General features: G+C 37.7%; 2 protein-coding genes across 2 annotated transcripts in view; one reads left to right on the plus strand and one right to left on the minus strand.

The window, feature by feature from the left end:
• On the minus strand, nucleotides 1–15,293 carry arr3b (arrestin 3b, retinal (X-arrestin)). The gene is made up of 16 exons (XM_082177500.1): nucleotides 14,832–15,293; nucleotides 6,698–6,880; nucleotides 5,416–5,449; nucleotides 3,874–3,904; nucleotides 3,690–3,750; nucleotides 3,497–3,541; nucleotides 2,851–3,044; nucleotides 2,706–2,765; nucleotides 2,543–2,619; nucleotides 2,320–2,455; nucleotides 2,093–2,177; nucleotides 1,869–1,941; nucleotides 1,599–1,736; nucleotides 1,362–1,466; nucleotides 1,015–1,064; nucleotides 1–428 (listed from the first exon to the last, which is right to left on the minus strand). Exons 3-16 carry the CDS (start codon nucleotides 5,421–5,423, stop codon nucleotides 391–393), a joined length of 1,101 nt encoding a protein of 366 aa, XP_082033626.1. The 5' UTR covers nucleotides 5,424–5,449; nucleotides 6,698–6,880; nucleotides 14,832–15,293; the 3' UTR covers nucleotides 1–390.
• inppl1b (inositol polyphosphate phosphatase-like 1b) overlaps nucleotides 11,944–23,284 on the plus strand; it is an 18,770-nt gene continuing 7,429 nt past the window's right edge. The window contains exons 1-18 of the mRNA XM_082177478.1: nucleotides 11,944–13,088; nucleotides 15,300–15,363; nucleotides 16,964–17,102; nucleotides 17,633–17,771; nucleotides 17,911–18,051; nucleotides 18,174–18,261; nucleotides 19,335–19,424; nucleotides 19,537–19,659; nucleotides 19,752–19,866; nucleotides 19,956–20,056; nucleotides 20,128–20,230; nucleotides 20,327–20,523; nucleotides 20,683–20,800; nucleotides 20,947–21,043; nucleotides 21,821–21,959; nucleotides 22,173–22,272; nucleotides 22,402–22,490; nucleotides 22,674–22,755. Coding sequence (XP_082033604.1) covers nucleotides 12,952–13,088; nucleotides 15,300–15,363; nucleotides 16,964–17,102; nucleotides 17,633–17,771; nucleotides 17,911–18,051; nucleotides 18,174–18,261; nucleotides 19,335–19,424; nucleotides 19,537–19,659; nucleotides 19,752–19,866; nucleotides 19,956–20,056; nucleotides 20,128–20,230; nucleotides 20,327–20,523; nucleotides 20,683–20,800; nucleotides 20,947–21,043; nucleotides 21,821–21,959; nucleotides 22,173–22,272; nucleotides 22,402–22,490; nucleotides 22,674–22,755 — 2,062 coding nt within the window. The 5' untranslated portion in view covers nucleotides 11,944–12,951. The remainder of the gene's footprint in view (nucleotides 13,089–15,299; nucleotides 15,364–16,963; nucleotides 17,103–17,632; nucleotides 17,772–17,910; nucleotides 18,052–18,173; nucleotides 18,262–19,334; nucleotides 19,425–19,536; nucleotides 19,660–19,751; nucleotides 19,867–19,955; nucleotides 20,057–20,127; nucleotides 20,231–20,326; nucleotides 20,524–20,682; nucleotides 20,801–20,946; nucleotides 21,044–21,820; nucleotides 21,960–22,172; nucleotides 22,273–22,401; nucleotides 22,491–22,673; nucleotides 22,756–23,284) is intronic.

The raw sequence follows: 23,284 nt of genomic DNA on the forward strand, positions 1-23,284 counted from the left end.
TCCAAATATAACAGTCCAGTTTTTATTGATTCCCACCATCACCACAGCCAGAAAAAAACAAAAACAAAAAAAAACATTCAACAACAAAAATAAAATTACATATACAATTATAATAATAGAATTAAAGTAAATGTATTACTCCCTGATATTTTACTAATCTAATTCACATACAAAAAGAACCTAAAACACTATTAAACTGAGTTTCCACAATAAAGGCAGAAGAAATAAACATGACAATTCAAAAGCATCTTTAGGCCATGTTTAACATTATACAGCTAATTCCTTTTACACAGTTATTTGCAACAATTATAGTCTATGGCTCATGAAATGGGGTTGTTTGGTATCTGGATCTATTCCTGAGTGTCTCTCGTCCTGACTTGCTCCTCACCGTCACTGGCTGTAGAATCTATTCGAGGCTGATATCAGTCCTGGAATAAAAAATACATTACTTTGACAATGGCTTTAAATATTTATGTAATGACTATATGACTATATATATTTATATATATATATATATATGAAGATCATTTTTGTTTAAGGTTCAAAGTCTAAGATTTAAAATGAAAAGCACATAGAAGTTCAACATTCTGTCTAAACATTAGAAACAAGTTTACGTTGATACTTACACTTCTGCTCAGTTTGAGAATGCACAAGGAAGCAGTTAGAAGACAAGAAAATTGTGCTCTTTAGTATGTTTCATAGCAGTGTCAGTTAAAAAAAAGGATGTAATGTTTATTATTTGAAATTTTGAAAAAGCTATGGTCACAAATACAGAACTATCCTTGGAAAACTGGGCTGTATATACACACACACACACACACACACACACACACACACACACACACACACACACACACACACACACACACACACACACACACACACACACACACACACACACACACACACACACACACACACACACACACACACACACACACACACACACACACACACACACACACACACACACACACACACACACACACAGATATCGAAGAACAGAAATCTCACCTGCTGGTTTGGGTGACATTAGAACCAGGGGGAGTTCAACGGTAATATCACTGTGAACAGAAGATGAACATGACTTGAGTACTCTCACTGCTCACAAAGCTAAAACACAATTAGCTTTTACACATCATGTACTATCATGAATTTATTTTCACTGTTGTTTAATGACAATGTAACTAAGCAGACTGTTCCTTGTTAAGTAGTTGTGTTTGGGCATCATCAATGGAAATATATACCATAATGGCAGAACAAAAGTCATCAGAGATAGAAGAAAGTAAAAGGCTCTTCACTATGACTCTCCACTGAGAGTCCAATGACACTGAGTTGAAAGAAAATATGAAGATCTAAACCTTGATGTGAGGCTTCCCAAGAGACCACCTCCCATCATGAGGGTAGCCTTTATTTTGTAGGAGACAATGACGCCTTGGATTTGCTTATCCATGTCGGGTTGCAGACTGCAGAGAGAGAGAGAGAGAGAGAGATGCAGATGAGTCACCTTGTTTTTCTGTCATTTAAAATACAGAGCTGTTATTTGGACTATGAACATGAAAATCTGTCTGATGCTTTTGTAATGAAGATTAACTGACATTGTTGAAGAAGCCAAGTTGGTATCTTCATCTTTCAGTTTGCCATCCAGTGCAAGACCGAGTTTCTCTCTGTTATTGGCCAGCAGAGGAGTGACACTATATTCCTTCTCAAAGGTGGAGTTTGCATTAATTTGGTCCCTGTAACAAAAGATCTCAGAAAGTTCAGATCTCTAAAAGTTTTTTTTAATACAACATATAAAAGATGTATAACACTAAAATCCAAAAATATTTTAAAGATGACAAATGCGATATGGAGGTCTTTGCACTCACCCAAATTCTTCATTCAGGACACATTTGTGGTATTTGTCCGCTGAGTAAAGCACTACATCTGTAATTTGGTAAACTGAAACACACAATGAGCTAAAGTTTATTTTGGATCATTGTGGGCAACACTTACACTTCTACTTAAAGACAATAACGAATCATTCTTAAGTAGCTTAAATGGATGAAGACTGGCTGTTTTGTTTATTGATATGAATTAAAAAAATACTTACTACTGATTTTGACTTTCTTCACTACTTTACTGGTCTCATTGTTCACTTTGAGTTTGATAGGGATGGGATCGCCATGATAGTAGAGCTGAAAGGATGAGAAAACAGCAGTGAATAAAGAAGAGACACAAAACTGCATATGATGGAATATATATATATATATATATATATATATATTTTTTTTTTTTAATTCTTAAATTATCTACAACAGGCATTTCAAAACACTGTACCTCCTTCTCCATGGAGGCTTCCAAGTGAATTGGTTTGTCTGCTGTGATAAACTGTTTGTTGAGATCGGCCTTGGGTCCGGCTGTTATCTCATTCGGTGCATATTGGATTTTGCGGATGATCAAACGGCAAGTGTCCCTATATTGGTAGAGATACCAGAATCAGAGTGAAAATGTATTAATTTCTTTTGATAGTATCTTTATGTTAAAATAGAGCAGTACGTACTTCTTTTCAATTTTCTCATCCATGCTGTCTGCTTCATTTGCAATATAGGCTTTGACTTCATAGTCAACCCCGCAAGGCTGTAAAAGTAAACATATTACATATTATAGAGACATAGACATCTGTGATTGCATTTGTGTGTGTTCTTCATGTATTTCTGAAATACCTTCCCGGCATCCTCTGGTGCTGGCTGAAGGGACACTGAGCATGGAAGATGTACTGGAATCTGAGACAGAACAGGAGAGACACAAATGAAGGACGCCCTTGAATGTTTTCTCAATGCTTAAGCAGATGCATAAGTGTGGATTTACATCAAAAGTGAAGGGATGTCCTTGATCTCCAGCTTTCTTCAAAAGCGCTTCCTGCATTGGTGTATTTGGGGGCTTGGTTCCCTCAAAGGGATACATCTGTATGCGCTTTATCCAGATGTCTTTCCTAAAGGAAACTCCAATCACATCCAGATCATCTTTTCCATAGCGGAAGGCACATGCAAGCTGTACCCATACTGAAAAAATAAAATGTAATGTTTAGATGAAGTGTCTAAATGAATTAAGTTACCGACAAACTTTTCATGATATGTGACCCTGGACCACAAAACCAGTCACAAGTCGCACGGGTATATTTGTGGCAATAGCCAACAATACATTGTATGGGTCAAAATGATCGATTCTTCCTTTATGCCAAAAATCATTAGGATATTAAGTACATTTTTTACCATAAATATATAAAACATTTATTTTTGTGAGTGAATGCAGCACAATCGTGAACATGGCACCCTTAGATTCCAGATGTTCAAATAGTTGTATCCCGGCCAAATATTGGCCTATCCTAACAAACCATACATCAATGGGAACCTTATTTATTCAGCTTCCATGTGATGTATACATCTCAATTTCAAAATTGTGACCTATGTGACTGGTTTTGTGGTCCAGGGTCACATATTATATTAAATCATACCTTTCCTTCCATTAAGATCTGAAGGATCAATCTTGAGCACCCCATCTGAGAAGGAAATTACAGGTTGTTTGAAATATTGCACACGAATAGAAAAGTGGTGTATATAAATTTACATGTATACATTTAATTAAAAAAAGAGAGAACATCACAATCTTGAGGAATAATACATTTCTCAATGTAAAGTAGAACGTACCAACTGAATCAACTTTATCCACATGATCCACAAAGTCTCTTTTCCCCAAATAAAGGCAAATCTGTAATAAATAATGACTGAGATGATTATCGTGTGCTTGTGTTTTAAAAATATGTTGAGAGCATATACATGTGGAGCAGATGACAAGTAAAGTGAGTTGGAAACGGTATAAATGGAACCTTACCGAACCATTTCCACTAGTCTTCTTGAAAATCCTGTAGAAACAACATACAGTCTTAATATTATAATCATTGTTATAAGCTCAATTTACTCTTTTAAAGGGGATGTGTGTAGTTTTTAATGTAAAACAAAACATCGCTTTTGGCTGAGACACAGCAACATCTCCATTTCAGTATTTCTTAACAGATGCATCCCAGCCAATGGCATGAGTTTTGGGGGCAGGGCTATCAATAGCAGACAGGGAAGTGTTTTATTTTGAGCAATTTTGTCTATTGACTGATTTTAGTGTTGGCACAGAAATGACATATTTCACCTTTAAATGCATATAATAAGAGTGGTAATTATCAACAGTGGTGCAATGGTTTGAAAAGTAGTCTTCAATCTAAAATCAAGGCAATTATTTTGTTCATGTGTTACTACTCAAACCAGCCTGTGCTGCGATTAACCAGCACTGTCCCGCTGTCATGTCCTGTTACAGTCTGAAGGCTACAGCTCTACCACCTCTGCTGCTTAGACTAAATTAGTAGCAAGTTGTTTCATTTGAGTTTTGTCCGAACAAAATTACTCCCAACTCGTAATAACATTTTACGCAATCACCAGGCCACATTTACTGTTTATCCCAGATCATATCCAGTTATTAGATAGAAGCTTGTTTCACATGGAACAGGATGCCTTTAAAGTGCAGCATGTTCCTAAATCAACATCTCTGTTAATCTTGGAACAACATTCCAGTCAACTAATCAGATTTGAGTTTACAGTTTATGTCAAGTTTAGGCTTACAACCAGGGTTAGGTGCTTCTACATCAGTGTTATTCACCTATCATTTCCCTCTGATTTTAGGGATAATTTATGGGTAGGATTAGGTCTAGGGGTAGGGATATGGTTATGATTATGATTTTGGACAGGCATATTGTTCCAGGATCAGCAACATATGTTGAACCAGGGACACGTCTAACTCGGCAAGATCAGGACGTGCTGCTTTGAGTCTATACTGAATTAGTTAATGATATAACTCACAGTCAAATAGGGAAAATCCTGCAATGTTCATTGCAACCATACATCACTGCAATCCATACATCACTGAAACTAACATGTTCTGTTGGTCTCTTAAAAAAAAAACCTGTCCTGTATTTTAAACAAATATCTGTATATGTTGCTTTTGTATGATATGACTTGTTAGTCTACATGAGGTAATATAGTCATCTGCATAGGCTATGCTAAGCTTTGCACTGTTACTTTTAAACTCTTGTGGTAATCCTGTCAATCCATTCTAAAAGGGATTTCTTATAATCTGGTAATCCACAAGGATTGAAGACCAAAAAGACTTCTACAGATTTAATACTACTAGTGAACAGAGTGTAGGAGTATTAAAGAAAGGCTGCTTAAGAGGTGTATAAAATATTTAATAGTCTGTAGAATATGGTGCAGTTATGATCAATTATGATCTAATGCCTTTAATTTGCCTGTTTGATGTTTTAAATGTCTTTATGCCTCATATTTAAATTATTTGCAAAATTTTGGGATAAATTAATATGCACAAACTTACTTTGTCATGGTTATGGAAAGTCAGTTGAAGCTTTCTGAAATGAGAAGTGAAATGGTTAGTGTGTAAAATGTGCCAGCAGAGGGCAGTCGTTTGATTTAGCAACATTTAAAAGAACCAACATCCTGCCCTGAATTGAGTACAGTGTTTGGAAAACCATTCATGTTTATATATTGTCCCGCTGAGATTTCAATCCACTAGGGCTAATCAGGGAAGAGGAGATTAGCATAACGATAGACTCTTCATAATCCTCCACAGAAGCTGCACTCAGGATTAGCTCTTATCTGTTTTTAATTTGCCTCTGTGTATGAGGCCAACTATTTCAAACCTGGGAAGAGCTAGCAAAACATCTGTGATATATTTTAAAGGAGTTGCAATGAACATTAAATGACTATTTTAAACATGGGACTGTTGGGCCTATGGAAATATTTCAATATAAATATATTAAATAATATTTACATATATAAAAACCTAAGCAGGAGCAGCTCAGTAAATTAGATAAATTAATCACAATTTATGTGTAAATGAGTACAAATAAATCACATGAAATATAAGACACTTATTTACCCAGAAAAACTCAGCTGTCATGCTCTTGTTTAAAAGTGTGTTTATCTTCCTTTAAATATATTTGTTTTGTGTGGTTCCAAAGAAATATAAAATGAATATTAACCTTTTGTTGTACATTCATTAAACACAATGAACACAATAGTCTTCTCAATTGCAATCAAGATGCAAATTCATATGTTGACTCCTATCGTTCTCATGATCAGTCGTGGATATTCTTTATATAGATTACCTTATTTTGTCAGGTTAAAGTTATGCCATTTAGCATCAGGATTAGGTTCAGGAATAACCAGAAAGCAAACTTCTGATCATAAAAACAACCGATGCTCCTCAGGTCTCTATTGTATTTATTATGCCACATTTCAATCTCCCCAAAGCAAGAATTAGACAAAAAGTGCACAGACTCAAATCTCAGCGGGTGCTCAACCACAAAAAGAAAAAACTAAAAAACAATCACAAAAATTTAAATAGCCATAAACAGAAAATGTATTTATTGCATGTTCTCACCAAAAGTGACATTTTGAGCCATGTGGCTCTTCACCAATCTAGTGTGTCAATTTTTTCCTTTTTGTAAATATTCCTAAAGAAGACATGAATGCTAATGTTCACACTGAACAATCTCATATAAATTGAATCCAAATCAGCTTTCTCCTGCTCTGTCACTTTCACCTCAAAGTCTATGTGCGTTTTTTCAGTGAAATGACGGTCCAGGTCTTCTTACCTGTGTCCAAGTTCCTGGAGAATGTCCTCTGCTTTACTCTTGATTGTTGCACGTGAGCACTGTTCTGTGTTGTTGGCTTGCTAGTGTGTTTCCCAGTTAGTCTTGTCCGCCTTTATAGTGCAAACTCTCCTCCCTCATTTTAGTCCCAATCCTCTTAGTTCATTAGTCATCATCTTTTTCTGGCTACAATGTGTATAAAAATAAACACAGAATTGGACTTACGGATTAGCTATTGAGAAGTACATGGTATGAATGAGAGTGCCAGCCTCGGGGTCATTTGGTTGGATGACAGAATTGTAATAATACGGTTACATCTCTCATAATAGAGCTCCACCTCTAACAAAGCATTTAGGGCATGTACTCACCGTGGCCTCAGTTTCCAAGTCATGAGGCCTTCACAACATAACACAACATAGGCTACAGTACTTTCATCTTTAGATGATGAGCAAGAACAGGCATCATGTACACTCTGCTTTAAAACTTCTGCTTGCATTGCCATTGTATCATAAACATTCAAATGGTTCTCTTGGCATTGGTATTCTAGGGTTTAGAGAGAATGAAGTGGGTGTGAGACTATTTTAGAAAAGCAGTTAAAGGAACATTTTCATTGTACCCTCAGGGGGATTTGTATGTGTGGCTGCGGCATATAGTACAAACAGCTGATTGGCTGTTACTACAGTATTTGCGCCAAACAATACACGACGACACTCAACACGTCTTTGAGATAATTATCTGAAATTGACAGTGAGAAACTAATATCAAAAATAAATAAATTCATACACAATATATACGGTATGTAAAAAAGAAAAAACGCATTTTTATTTGTATGATACTGCATCCATGCCACTAGGTGTCGCTATTAGTTGTTTTATATGGTGTGTAGCATTCCTAAAACACAAATATCTGTCATTATGGTCCCAACTTTCCCCCCCAAAAAAACGTTTTGTTAAAACAAAATGCAATTATAACAAGGTATTATTGTTTTGTAATTAAAAGGTATTGAACAGAAACATAATTTTGAACATATTGTTATTAATGGAAGTAGCGACCAATGTAATCCATTTTCTGAGGATGAAAGAGAGAGGATCAGGCTGGGACCTGGTTCTTACCACAACTCACACCTGCTGTAACAGATGGTCTAAGTTTATCAGGCTTGTGATCTCTGTTCGGATGGCATGTTAAGGTGGTTTTTTTTTAAAATTACTATTATGCTCTGTTAACTCTGTCACCAACTAGCTAATCATATGAAATCTATGATTACTTAAATCAGGTATATCAACACATTTGTCAGCTGAATGCACAATAATAATCTTAAAACAAAAGAATAATATAGCTGTAAATAATTTCTAAATAACTAACTCTAATTGACACTTTTACACATGCTGACTTTGATTGTGTGTGTGTGTTCAACAGGGCATCAGTTAGATGTGATCTCCTTAAACACAGCTGCTCATGTCTCTAACCCTGCTGGCCTGAACAAGGTCAGAGGTCACAAGCACCAAGCACTTCCCTGCCATTCACTACCACACTTTCCAAAACATGTGTGGACCTCCACATCAGCATAAGCAAATTAGGTTCTAAAACACTTCAAGTATAAGCTGTTTTCAAGAGTTAGACTTACTGACTATAGCCTACACTATATTGTATATATACACTATATTGCCAAAAGTTTTGGGACATCTGCCTTTACATGCACATGAACTTTAATGACATCCCATTCTTTAATCCGTAGCCAATTTGGAGTTGGCCCACCCTTTGCAGCTATATCAGCTTCCACTCTTCTAGGAAGGCTTTCCACAAGGTTTAGGAGTGTGTTTATGGGAATTTATTTTACCATTCTTCTAGAAGTGCATTTGTGAGGTCAGGCACTGATGTTGGACGAGAAGGCCTGGCTCGCAGTCTCCGGTCTAATTTATCCCAAAGGTGTTCTATCGGGTTGAGGTCAGGACTCTGTGCAGGCCAGTCAAGTTCCTCCACACCAAACTCGCTCATCCATGTCTTTATGGACCTTGCTCTGTGCACTGGTGCGCAGTCATGTTTGAACAGGAAGGGGCCACCCCCAGACTGTTTCCACAAAGTTGGGAGCATGAAATTGTCCAAAATGTCTTGGTATGCTGAAGCATTAAGAGTTCATTTCATGAAACTAAGGGGCCAATAAGCCCAATCCCTGAAAAACAACCCCACACCATAATCCCCCCTCCACCAAACTTTACACATGGCACAATGCAGTCAGGCAAGTACCGTTCTCCTGGCAACCGCCAAACCCAGACTCGCCCATCGTGAGGAAATTTCATGAATGGACTTATTGCACAGGTGGTAACCTATCACGGTACCACGCTTGAATTCACTGAGCTCCTGAGAGCGACCCATTCTTTCACAAATGTTTGTAGATGCAGTCTGCATGCCTATGTGCTTGATTTTATACAACTGTGGCCATGGAAGTGATTGGAACACCTGAATTCAATGATTTGGAGGGGTGTTCCAATACCTTTTGGCAATATAGTGTATGTTTTTTACCTGGTTCAAAATTCATGATATTACCTTTAAAACCATTTCATTAAGAATTTACATTTAGGAAAAGGGCACATAAGATACTTTTAAATTTTTATGTTGTAAAAAAACAACAACATTTAATGATAATTGTTTACTGGGGCTTTCTTATGTTTTTGGTACAAACCAATTTATATTCAAAACGGGTGGTCTAGGTGACAACACATGACTTTGCTATATCCTTTTACTAAGATATACTTTTACTAAGGTTCACATCTCAACCAAATTTCCCAACCAAATTCAGTTTTCGACCAAGAACTAAACATCTTGGTTTCATTTCCTGTAGTCACAAACGCTCACTCCAAATATGACTAATTTAAATGACTCATCTGGAGAGAACAGACATGCAGTCTTTTATTTAAAACTCAATAAGAAATCATGTTTGATTTGAGAAAATTTAGTCCCTCACCCCACCCCACCCGTAAAACAGAACAAATTGGTTTATCTTTAAAGGACCGCCTGTTAATGTGCATTTGCTTGGCTAGTACACATAATCCTCTTTCCTAATGTCTTAGACCTTTTCTTATCTCCTCACTGTGTAAGAACGCTGTTTTGGATACCCGGACACTAGAAACTTGTCTCTTCAGTTGATCTCAGAATTCAAACATTTATTTTAGTACTCACTACTCACTTTTTAAAACTCAAATAGAAACTAGACTACTAGACCATACTGTATATTGCACTACTATTTTCATGAGGGTTTTCAAGTTAAACAAGCAATTTAAATAGCCACACATTTCTATTTAAACACCAGGGATCTATCTTTAGAGAGAGCAAATCCTCTTCCATCACCTGTTTGTTTCTCATAATACTTTGGAATAAGCAGGTAATGCTCTTTGCTAGTCTGATCTTTGCTGGTATTAATGGCTCACTCTGAATTAGCGGCCAATGCAGTCAAAAATTAATGTGATTAAAATTAATCTCGAGCTCTGCTTGTGCTGGGATTGGAGAGTTTAAGCATGCGGTTTAGGACATGATCCATCTAAATAGTGTACGTTTGCCAAGTAAAAACTCTGGAAACAGTTATTTGCCTGTGTTCGGTGCTAACAAAAGCCAATTTTCCCTCAGGTGAATAGAAGCAACACATTCAGTAACTGTATGAAATACTGGCTTCTAAGAGCATGTCTTAGATGGCTTAGCCTGGGTTAGAGATGGACTGTAATCCATTGCGTGTTTTGTAAACATGACCCGGGGGGTAAGAGGATGGACTGTACCTTCAGAAAAGAACAGAAAAACTGTCAGGTCCAACTATATGACCCTCAGTTATTCATGATCACATACCTAATGTATTTTGGATCACAGACAGATATTAATACCAGGTGTACACTAAAAACATCAAACTTTTTATTTAAAATTCTTCAAAGAAGATCAATTTGCTTGAGAAGCAACATTGCATAAGATGTTAAGAGAATGTACTGTATATTTAATACAAACATATTTTAGTGTTACAGCATTGGCAGACTTCTTCATGAAGTTTTAAGTGAAGATGATTGTATGAACAAGTAAAAAAAGTGAAAAGATACACACTATACTTTTTGTGTGTACTCTTGAAATTTTATGTAAAGTAAGTTTATTTAGCTTTAAGGGTTTTTATCAAGAAAAATAAATAAGATAAATGTACTCTTTAAGAAGATATATATATCTATATATATATATTTTTTGCAGTGTGGCATTAAGGGAATGCAACATATTCACAGTGAAGTCAACAAGAATTCAAACCCTGTTTACTTTCTTAATGCACGTTCCACAGTTGTCTTATTATGAACAGTTCATCAGTGCACGTTATTCCAAAAGGAAAAAGTTTGTTTTTGTAATCTTGTAAATTGCTCATCCTCTGAAGTGACACTTCTTTTTCTGCTGACATCACGTAGGCTATTTGATAATGTTATCCTCCCTGAAAAAATAGCCATTTAGGCAATGTTTTACAAACTCACATTCAATGGCTCCATTCTTTTCACCATCCATCAATTTGCAATTAATACAGTAATTACATTATGAAAGTACAGTAGGCTGCGAACAGAATGCAGAATTTTAATGCATATCAGAACCATAAATCCACAACAGAGCTGAGATGGAAAAGTGTGCAACTTGGTTTAAATATTTATGGGGATAAAAATAGAGATTATTTACATTCCATTATCATTTGTCTTCATCAGTGCTTCACAACGGAGGTGCTGTTGGCACTAAATGCTGGTACCTCTGAATACTCCAACATGTTCAAAAACCTGTACCTTCATATGACTTTGTGGTCTATTTCCAAAATACTGAACAGACAACACTACTGATAAAGGGTGCGGTAGAAACTTCTTGAGACCGCTTTACTTCCTTCATAGCTGCTTAATAGTGGAAAAACAATGACTTTTTATAGCCCACTCACAACATACAGAGATTTGGGGGTGGAGTTCTCTATTTGTGTGTGGTGGAGAGAGGTTTGCAGACTGTTTTTGCTGAGCAATGAGGGATGGTGTTAGTCAGGCAGCTGGAAACAGAAAGAGCGAAGAAAAAGAGGGCAGGAGGAGTAGAAGAACAAAACAAGAGACGCAGAGAAAGGGGGATGATCGTATCCATATGGTGGAGCTTGTGTTCTTCACTTCCTGGACGGAGAGAGGGAGACGAAGAGAGAGGCTCGAGGAAGAGAGAGAGCAGGGAATCCAACAAGGACTGAGAGAAAAACAACTGGAAGAGTAGCACAGTAACCTAGATGATCTGAAGCTGTGAGCATATGACCGGGAGAGAACTGTAGAGACCGATTCAAAGCATGTGACCATGATTTAGTAACAATTGTGAATGGGATGGGATGGCGTTTTCTGAAGTTCACCGAGAAGGATAGAAAGACAGAACGAAAGAGAGTGAAAGTTCCTTAAGTGCTGTGCTCAGGTTCATGCACCACCAATGATGTGAGGTCACTTAGAGGAATTCAGGTTAGTGTTTTAATTTTTTTTCTGCTCTTTCATCCTCCTCTGCCATCTGGAGCTGTGAAGCACTTCCTTCCATTTGCCGGGGGTCCATACATTCCGATTTTACTTCTGCGTGACGACCCTCGTGGTTTCCCTTCACAATCATCTTTGCGTATGGAGTGCAGGTCTGGTTCTTACCCTAAAGCTTGTTGGCCAACCTCTGGCTGTAGTTAACTATCCTTTACTGGAGTTTGCAGACATCAGCTGAAGTTCTCAGAGGGGTGTTGCCTTGCCCTTATAAGGCGAAACCAACTGAGTGCAAAAGTATTTGAATTTGTACTACACTGCCTTTTCATATCTGCACCGTCTGGAGCTGGTGCTTTTTCTTTACTCTTGGTTCCTCTTCTTGGATGAGTATACACTGATGATGTTCGCTGCCAGACAATAGGGAGCTTTTGTCCGGGGGTGAGCAGCATGTGTATGGGCGCTCTGTCATGAGCTCTCACAAGTGGTGTCAGAACAACTCACGAGAGGAGGAGGCCAGTCCTGGATCTGCCCTCTGGCCAAATACGCATCCTGCCTTTGAAATGCACATGCTCATGGGAGGGAAAACTTATTAGACAGTGTAAACAAGAAGGTTGAAGAAGAGGGGATGACAGTGTGGACCTCCGGTTTTAGCATCACTGGAGATCAACAGCAACAGCATGAGATCTTTCACCTAACTTGTATTCAACAGGTCAGATTCAAACCTGTTTGTTGAAAATTAGACTGTCGGACACTCTGCTAGAACACTCTTTTGAAAGCACCATGACAGCAGCGACTTGGTACCATCGGGACATCAGCCGTGTGCAAGCCGAAGAGCTGCTGGCCCATGCTGGGAGAGATGGAAGCTTCTTGGTGAGGGACAGCGAATCTGTGCCTGGAGCCTATGCCTTGTGTCTGCTGTAAGTACAACACTTTAATGCTGGAATACACTGAACGACTTTTGCCTATAGATTTACTGTCTGATGAGTCGACGCTGGTTGCCAAAAGTCAGAGTCAGTTTGCAGATTGCAGGTTGAGAGAAAATCACGTAGTGATTGGCACAGGCTTCATTTTTATAAGCATCAGACTATGATTCAATCCAGTCAGAGGATATCAGACATGGTTGATATTTTGAGCTGATTTTAGAACACATATTGTTTTTATTCGTCACGCATTTCCTAGCAATTCGATGAATTCACCCAGAATGAGTTTGGCACCACACCCAGCTGTCAATCCGCAGCACTTCCGGGTGATGCACACTGACAATTTCATATAAATCGCAATATTTACAAGGTATTGTCAAGAAGTCAATGAGCTATAAGCCCTTTTCTTTAGTCTGTGCTTGTGAGATGGATTTTACAACCATGTGTCTGCCTTCCCCATCAGGTTTTAGCAGAATTTTGGCAAGACCTTTCAGATTGTTTAGTGCTGTCTATCTCAATGCATATGAGCTCCAGGAGACGAGACTCAGTCTACAGCCCTATAGGCCCCACTTGATCAGCTTTGTTCAGGCCTCAGTTTCCCCTGTTTTCCTCCTGTCTCTGGCCCCTGCAGGAGGGAATAGGCTCCAGTGACCGCACTGCTCTCTCTCTACTGCAGCCTACAGCCAGACACATTCCTGAAGGCTGAGCCCTCCAGCTTCAACTGCTCTCCCTACTTTCTTTCTTTCTTTCTTTCATTCTCTCTCATTTATTCTCTTTTTTGCTCGTTGTCTGACTCTGGTTCATTCTTTCCCTTGGTCTCTACCTCATCTCTTCTCTCTGAAACAGTTCACATGCAAATCATCTAATCTCACAGTCACAGCCCACTTCCTCTCTGTTTCTTCTCTTGTTTTAGATTACCTGGAAACAATGAGGTTTCTAATTGTCTTCATTGGGCTTGGTTAAATATGTGTTCTGGGTTCAGAACCCTGGGTTCTGGGTTCTGTAGCCAAATGTGAATGAGCACAAATTGTGGTTTATCTAACCTCTGATGGGCACAGAAATATGATCTTGTATGTCACATGATGTGACCACATTAACAGGTGGAACTTTATTTTACTGTGGTTTTGCATATGGTATTAATGAGGTTATACCCTACTTTCATAATTTATAATCCCATGGTGACCATGGAAAACATTAATGTCCAGTGTGCACACTTTGTTTCATTAAGCCACACAATGACCCATTTATGTGTACTACACGATCTGTACCATAGCTGGATTTCTATCAGAACAAGATATTTAATTGTCATTGAAAATGTTGATTTAAAGCTGATGAACAGTTGAAAGGTGAACAGTTCACATATTTCTTTGATAAGATGTTTCTGAGAGAGTTTTACTGAAGATAAGAACTTAAGAAGATAAGAGAAAAATTGTATGAAGAAGTGCTTTAAAGGGGTAGTTCACAATTTTTTTTTTTTTTTCATCATTTCATTTCTTCTTTCTTCTGAGGCATTTCTCTAAATATCTTCTTTTGCGTTCCACAAAAGAAAAAAAGTTTATTATAGGTTTGGAACGACGTGAGGGTGAATCAATGAATTAATTTTTTGAATGAAAACACAAACATAACAATTTACATTCAGAATAGCTTAATGAAACTAAAAACCTATTAATGTTGTCACAGGTGAATAATTGCAGAAAATATTATTCTTTATCCAACAAAATTCTGTCATCATTTACTCACCCTCATATTGTTCCAAACTTGTATGACTTTCTTTCTTCTGCTACACACCAATTGAGAAGTTTAGCAGAATGTCATGAGCTGCTGTCTTCTGTACAAGCTGTCGAAATCCTAAAAAAGAAAAATCACTATAAATGCACTATAAAAGCACTATGAATGTGGTCCATAGAACTTGTGCACTCATTGTAAAGTCTTATGAAGCCATATGATAGCTTTGTGTGACAAATATACTGTCATTTAGGTTGCTAATCACTGAAAGTCTAGCTTGACAGTCATGGTACCATTCACTTTCATTGTATGGTAAAGAGCCGCAAACATCCTGCCTAATGTTTCCTTTTGTGCTCCATAGGAGGAAGAAAGTCACTACATTTTGATAGACATGAATGTTCATTTTTGGGTGAACTATGGCTTAAAGAATATTTATTTTACTGTATTGTCTTTGATTCAACAGTCTGTCTGTTTTGTACATAGATTCCAGCGACATGTTCATACATACCGAATCCTCCCCGATGCAGATGGATTATTGGCTGTGCAGGTGAGAAGACAAAGGGTCTGCTAATCATATCCTGGCAGGATTACCTTTAATGAACTTTAAATTTCACATGCAAATTGCTTGACATTTATTGTTACTTTCACTTCTTAAAAAAGTAGAAAAAAAAAGAAGCAGTCTTGTCTGCTGTCTAGAAGCATAAAGCTACGTGGTTTCAAAATGACCTCAGTGGCATTGCTGTCAATAAAATGTTTCACACACATTCCTCCAGCACCCACGCTTCAGATCCAGTGAAGAATGACTGGAATGGGTTTGTCTGTCTGTGTGGAGATTAAAATATGTGTGACATAAATGTTTCTGGGCATGCAGCAGTGCTAGATGTATTGTGGGTCTTTTGTACTAATTCTTTACTGCATGGATAAGGCATGTTGGTCTGTTTAATATAGAAACACTCTTCCAAAAGTGTTAGTGTTTTTAAAGGTGACTTTCAAATGCCTGTTTCCTAAAGCACAGAATTAATACAAAAACACAGACACAAGTCATAAGTTGTTTAAGTGTTCTTTAAGTATTTCTATTGTAAAACAGGATCATTTTCTGAAATTTCTCCCCCTCCCAGTGTCTGATTTCTTTTAATCGCTTTTCAAGAGCTGCACTCTTGGAAGGAAAACATTCTGCTATATAGAGATTTTAGGGGAAATAATTGAACGGTTTTGCCAAAATGGCTTCATTGACCATACTTGAAAATACAAGCTTCTAAAAAAAGCCATTCAAAGAGTGGGTTATTTTATTTGTCATGATGCCTGATGGTTTAAGTGTGTGTGTGTGTGCCCTTGTTTGCACAGTGGGTAGCTGGCCAGTGGCTGTTTGTGGTATGTAGAGTTTGGCAGACGCTAGAATGAGAGCATCATAATGTAATTGTATCTTTGGTCCATAAAGCGGAAAAACTTAAATGTTTGGGAGTTACCCTACCTAGACCAACTTCTTGTTGTGGCAAACCTAGCAATTCTGCATTTTCTGTCTTCCTTTTTTAGTTTACTCAGGATATACAGTCTCAAATAATTTTTTGGTCACACTTTAGATTAGGGTCCAATTCTCACTATAAACTAACTATTAACTATGACTTTTGCCTCAGTAAACTCCTAATTACTGCTTATTAATAGTTAGTAAGGTAGTTGGGTAGTATTGGGTAGGATTAAGGGATGTAGAATATGGTCATGCTGAATAAGGCATTAATATGTGCTTTATAATACTAATATCCTAGTAATTTGCAAGCTAATAAGCAACTTAATAGTGAGAATTGGACCCTAATCTGTCAGAATTCCAAATATTTGTAGTTTAATAAAAAGTTAGCCAATTCTGAAATATAAATAAAATGTAAAAGGTTGTGAAAAAAAGTATAAGATTTTTAAAAGTTTAGGATCTCTCGTCATTTACAATTTGTCACAAATGTTTTCATGCTTTTGATGATACCATTATTCCTGTCAATCTTTTACTACACCACTGTTCCCTTTCCAACCTCCCTTAATCAGGATAGAATTGTGAAATTTTGTAATGCACATTTCAAATCCTCATGCTGTCCTGCTGTATATTTGATCTGTGAATCTGTTTGCTTTTATGTCTTTGGTTGTGTGTGTTTTTATTTCAGGCCACGCAGGGAGTGCAGGTGAATTGTTTCCGTACTCTTGGTGATTTAGTTGTGGGGTATCAACACCCTCACAAAGGTCTGGTGGCTCCTTTGCTTTACCCTGTTATGCGTGAATCAGAGCCCAACGATGAGAGCTCAGGTAAGACGGGCTAGGAAGCATAGTGGACTCCAGACACTTTTTAAAATTGACAAATACAAGAATCTTTGATAAAGATGTTTGTTCAGAAGCTCATATTTTAGAATTGGACATAAATGAAAAATAACTATTTGAAGGAGTTAGATGTGAACGCAGTAACAGTGCAGCTGTGAATGATTCAGAATCCAATTCAAACCACGAGTTTGAGGCTGCTACGTAAATCGTTTTTGATTGGTTCATTAAAAAGAAGCGGTTCAAATGAGTCATTTGTTTGCGAATCGAACATCATGGCTTAAGCTATGTTTGTTGTTGCAGAAAATACTGTGGTGCGCGGCTGACATCTGATGAAACCGCAGGACTGACAATTATTTTTAATATTTTTTGGCGCATTTGCGACCATTTAATCCGCACCCTGCAGCCCTGTTAGCAAAGTGTATATAATATTTTGGGTGATATTTTGCTGTGACACAGTTGTACCCACAGGCACAACAATCAAATTTTTAAGCTTACATACAGGTGTGTTCTCGTTGAAGATGGTGACGATGAGAAGCCAGGTTCAACATTTGCCACCCCTCCACCACGCGCAATGTCCCCTGCAGGCTACCCTCCACCTTCCAGTTCAGCAGCCCCTCATTTACTTCTGCAGAGGCTTCAGGAGCTCCGCCCAAATAGGTACATCCATTCACACCTGACCTATGGATCAATATCAAACTTTTGGATCACATCACAAAACACTGTCTGTGCTTGTAAAGAAATGTGTGAACACTATTGTCACTTTTACAGCTCATTGTACCGATGTTTACCTCTGCAGTTTAGGCTGCGAGATCATCCCATTACTAGATGAGTATCTGCATGGCAATGTGTGTAAGGACCTGGAGAATGTGAAAGGGGGCGCGTCAGGACTTCAACACTTTCAGTGTATCCTCAGCCGTGCATGTGACAGTCTGCACAGGTGCTGTTTCTCTAACATCACATCTCCTTTCACACACTGCTGCAATTATTTGAAAGAAGAACATTTGAATAATGACTGTTACATGTCCTGGCAAAACGTTATCCCTGATTTGTTTATCACAGTGAGATTGACCAGACACTGTCTAGTTTGGAGACTTTGGCGAAAGTGTTTGATCATCCTAGCGGCCATCTCACCTTTCCCACAATGCAGGTACATCCCATTTTGGTTTTACACATACATAAGGCTAATATAGTGTAAGCTACTATTTTTAATCAATCCTATATGTCTTTAGTTTATTCAAAGTTTTATTACATGTTCAAACAGGAATGGGATCTTTACTGGTCTTTGCAAAGAGAGACATCACCATTGCTCATACTTCTTATTAGAGATCTGAACAAAGCCCTGATTTTTGTTGTTGAAATTTTGTGTATAATTTGTCCTTCGTAGTTTGTACTACAAACATAAATAATTGCTCAAATCATGCAGCTCGTTGAGGAAAGGTTTCCGATTACCTTTCTAAATGATCTGACAGACTTATTTACGCTGGTGGATGTTTAAATCAAAGGACATTTTTCAGAGGAAAAAATCCCTTAGACCAATGGTTCTCTAAATAATTTATTCGAAAGTCCATCATCGTCCTACACAATATTCATTGAATTTCATTCAGTATTCATTAATTCCTCTGATATTTATACTGTAATTATGATAAAGCTGCTTGTTTTCAAACTTTTTTTATCAACAGAAACTGGGGGTGTTATATTAATTAACGACAATTTAAAGTTTTTTGAGGAAAGACTATGGTTTACTGTATATCCTGATTGTATGTTTTTAGCATTTCAATGAAGTTATATTATATTAATATATTGATAAATGTTAACCAATTGTGTTATTATTATTAATATATAAATTTAAATCATTTTAAGTCATCCTGCGGCCCCTTTGAACATTTTCTGAGGGCCCCTAGTGGGCTCCTGCTCCCTGGTTGTGAACTCCCTTATGGGTGTATTAGGGATCAGAATATCATAGAACGGAACCTTGAGCTCTTTTGACTTTTGCCAGTAAACAATTATATAGCAACCACCCAGAACACCTTTGCAACCTCACAACATTGCAGCATAACGCACAAACCACAGCACGCTAGACTTGTGTATCGGTGGTTTCTGCATGAGCTAGCAGTGCAAAGACAACAGTATCTTCCAGGAAGCAAATTTTGGGTCTAATGCTCTGCTTCTCCACCTTTTCCTCATATATTCCTGTTTTCTCATTAACTCTCTCTTCATTAGAATACAGGAACGAGTCCTGAAGAAAACATGGATAATCTACTTCACAAGCTCACTACCCTCTGTAACCTGTTGTCTTCTCTGGAGAAGAGGGTAGAGACACATATGAAATATAAAAACAGCATGCACAAGCACACACAAACCACATACATGTCATCTTTCTGCATTTCTTGTAATAATGATTACAATGTCATGTCTTTTTCAGGTTCTCAAAGCTTTGCAAGAAGCTGTAACCAATCACAACTTATCTTTGCAACCAGCCACTCCTCCTGAGGCAGTAACAGCTAACAAAAAGCATGCCCGACCCAATCCCGTCCACAGCTTTCAGGTAGAACAATGTCTGTTTTCTTCCTCAAAGTGCTAATATTTTAATTATGAAAGTGTGTGCATTTATTTATGTGCATGTGTTTGAATGTCAAGGTCAAGGTGGTCAGGTATGGCAGGCAAACAGTGTCAGTAGACATAGATGCAGGAGTGCTGCTATTTGACAAGAAGTCTGCCTCATTTGGTGTGGAGACTGTCACACACAACAGGAGTGAGTTAACCTTGCCTTGAAAACATTACTTACTTTAGTCTCTATTATAATGCAAGGCTAGTAAATGCCGTCTAATGCTTTTGTTTTAGTCGTGCAGTTGGTAAAGTTTCAGAAAGGCCCTGCCAAACTGAAGATGGTCGTTGACAGTCTTCACAACCCACCGAGAGAACTGGTGTTTGAGAGCATTAAGGTGAGGGGACAAGACTTGAATTGGCTTACTTTAAATGTCCTAAATCTAAAGTACTGATGTTTCTTCACCAGAAGCGCGAAGCCTTCTGTCGACTGCTGCAGCTTATGAAAGCTGCTCACTCTCAGCAGTCTGAGCTTGATGTCATCTCTGTGTTTGTGGGCACCTGGAATATGGGTATTAATATACAATATATAATTAGTTATCAAATATATTATGGCTTCAACACCTGCAACAAGATATTTTATTGTTGTATCTGTATTTTGCCTGCAGGGGACACTCCACCACCTGCTTCACTGCAGACTTGGGTTACTTGCTGTGGTCTGGGTCTCACCCCAGATGAGTCCATTGCCTCTCTGCCTCATGATATATATGCAGTGGGCACTCAGGACAACCCACAGGGCGAGAGAGAGTGGGTTGAACACGTCAGAGCCACGCTTCGGAGTGCAACCAACATCGACTTCAAACAGGTCTAACATTATCAAAATCAAAATCTTCATATACCAGAACACTGTGTTTCTTCTTCTTAAGTGATCTTGTATCTCTATTACTCATTTGATTAGATTTCATTTGAGTGTGTTACAATGGTGAGAGGAGATTGTGAGTGTGTTTTGTGTTTCCTCCTGTAGGTGGCAGTACAGTCCCTTTGGAATATCAGACTGGCTGTGTTTGTAAAACCAGAGCATGAAGGATGTATCAGTCAAGTAAACACCGCTAGTGTAAAAACTGGCCTGGGGAACACGCTTGGTACAAATCTTCATTTTTAAAACAAACAAACACACTCACTAATGAACTAACTCTCCTTTTCCCCTCTTTTCTCACCTCCTTTGTATTTTGTAGCCAAGGAAAACAAACCAAGTGATAAATAATTTGTTTTGTCTTGGTGGTTACAGGAAATAAGGGTGCAGTAGGAGTTTCTCTTCTCTTTAACGGCACCTCAATGGGCTTTGTGAACTGCCATCTGACTTCTGGTAGTGATAAAGCACTCAGGTATTCACACACATATATTTAGAACGGTGGATCTCAAACTTTTTCAGGTGGCAGACCACTTCAAAAGAAACAAAAATTGCAGACCACATAACAGCCCACATTTTTTATCTTTCAGGATGGAATACACTATATGACACTCAAAATCTTAACAGTTTTTAAAACATTATGGTGTCATACACTTTCTGACTTTGTAAATGGTTTCAGAGGAAAAAACTGGGTATAATTTACTAAACAAGGATCACAACCTGTCAGACATTAAGGTCGTTCAGAACACAAACTTGTGGAGAAATATAAACATTTGACCAATCTACACTTTTATGTAACCATTATGGCCATCTTGAAGAATAAAATTAGATTGACTAACTTTTAAGACTAGTCTAAGAAGTTTATGCAACGGATAACGTTGTGTTTATTGTGTCTTGTGCACTCCTGTCTAAAAGTTTGGGCTCAGTTAGACCTTTTTTTAAAGAAATGAATACTTTTATTCAGCAAGGACTCATTAAGTTGACAGTAGAGACTTACATTGTCACCAAATAATTCCATTTCAAATAAATGCTGTTCTTTTGAACATTATGTTCATCAAAGAATTATATATTTATTTAAACAGTATTCAAATAATATTACTTTTTTATTGTTGTTTTGATCAAATTAATTTAGCCTTGGTAAGCATAAGAGACTTTTTTCTAAAACGTTGAAAAAATATTTCTGACCTCAAGCTTTTGAATGATAGCTTAAGTGAGAGTGTCTATTTTGCACTGTTCCTCTTTATTTTCTTAGGAGGAACCACAACTTCCAAGACATCCTCAGACTTTTGTCTCTTGGTGAAAAGCAGCTCAGCACTTTTGACATTAGCCTTCGTTTCAATCATCTCTTTTGGTGTGGAGACCTCAACTACCGCCTGGACCTGGATGCACTGGTTACACAGCTTAATCTGCTTTATTTCTGTGTAGACATTAGTCACCCCAGCTTTACTTATTCCTGCTCACTGCTTTTTATTAACTGTGATCTATAGCCATTTAAACATTGCTCCAAGGAGACTCCATCATCTTAGTTGTTCTGTGAATACTTGTGCTCACTTATATCATATATTGAAGGTCAGCTGTCCCTGACCTAGGCCTCTCTTTTGCAGGACATACTGAAGCATGTTTCAAAGCGAGAATTTGAGGAGCTGATGTGTGCAGACCAATTGACTAGAGAGCGGCACAGAAGAAAGGCCTTTTTTAACTTTAGTAAGAACAGCGGCTGCTCTTCCACTCCCATGGACAACACACATGAAATCAATCAACGAGGTTACACAGCAACATGTGGGCCAAAAAAAAGCATTAACAGATACTTTATTTCTTGCTCTCTCTGTTAAGAGGAGGAGAAGATTTTGTTTCCCCCCACCTATCGGTATGAACGTGGTTCTAGAGACTGTTATCTGTGGCAGAAATACAAGTCCAGTGGGGTAAGACTTTCTATTTCATTTATTCTGTTGCTTCAGTTGATAGCTCAAACCTTTTTACACTCTAAATGCCATATGAATCAAAATCGGTAATATGATTGGGATGATCATGTGTGACAACCACAGATTACAATTACTAATCTTAATTACTAATTGTGTTTTTAAACCTATATAAACTTTCTTTAGGTGCAAGTCAATGGGCCCTCATGGTGTGACAGAGTTCTGTGGAAGTCCTACCCAGAGTCTCACATTACCTGTACCTCATATGGTATATTTAATTTCTTTCACTTCTTATTCTCAAGTGTTTGTCAAATCATGTAAAATAGGAATAATGTAGCATTAGTGCATTACAATGTATTAATAATACATGAAGTGGCTAGACAAACTCCTTTGTTGGTTTGAACTTTAGCTTTAGGGTAGAAATTAAAACATTGGACTGCTATTTTTGTAGCATTTTGGAATGAGATGTGTGTAGCTACTCTGCACAGCAAATATTTACTTTGGGTATGATTGTAGGTCTGTGGTCCATGATCAGAGTCATATCCTGTCTGTCTGTCTGCTCTAATTATGTGAATTCAGCCTCCTCAGTGAAAGCCTCACACATATATTATGCCAGTGTGTATGATCACAGCCAACACTGACCAAATGCATAGTATTTTATAACTACCTCACATTAGTGTTTTAATTAACTTTTTTAATGGCAGCATTTTATGTGATGGGAATTTGATGTGCAATTCAGAGGATGGTTTGAATGCCTGAAGTCTCATTAAGACACCAATTGTAGCATTAAGAATTGA

The sequence above is a fragment of the Leuciscus leuciscus genome, assembly GCF_965113295.1.
Source record: "Leuciscus leuciscus genome assembly, chromosome: 8".
NCBI classification, from domain to species: Eukaryota; Metazoa; Chordata; class Actinopteri; order Cypriniformes; family Leuciscidae; genus Leuciscus; species Leuciscus leuciscus.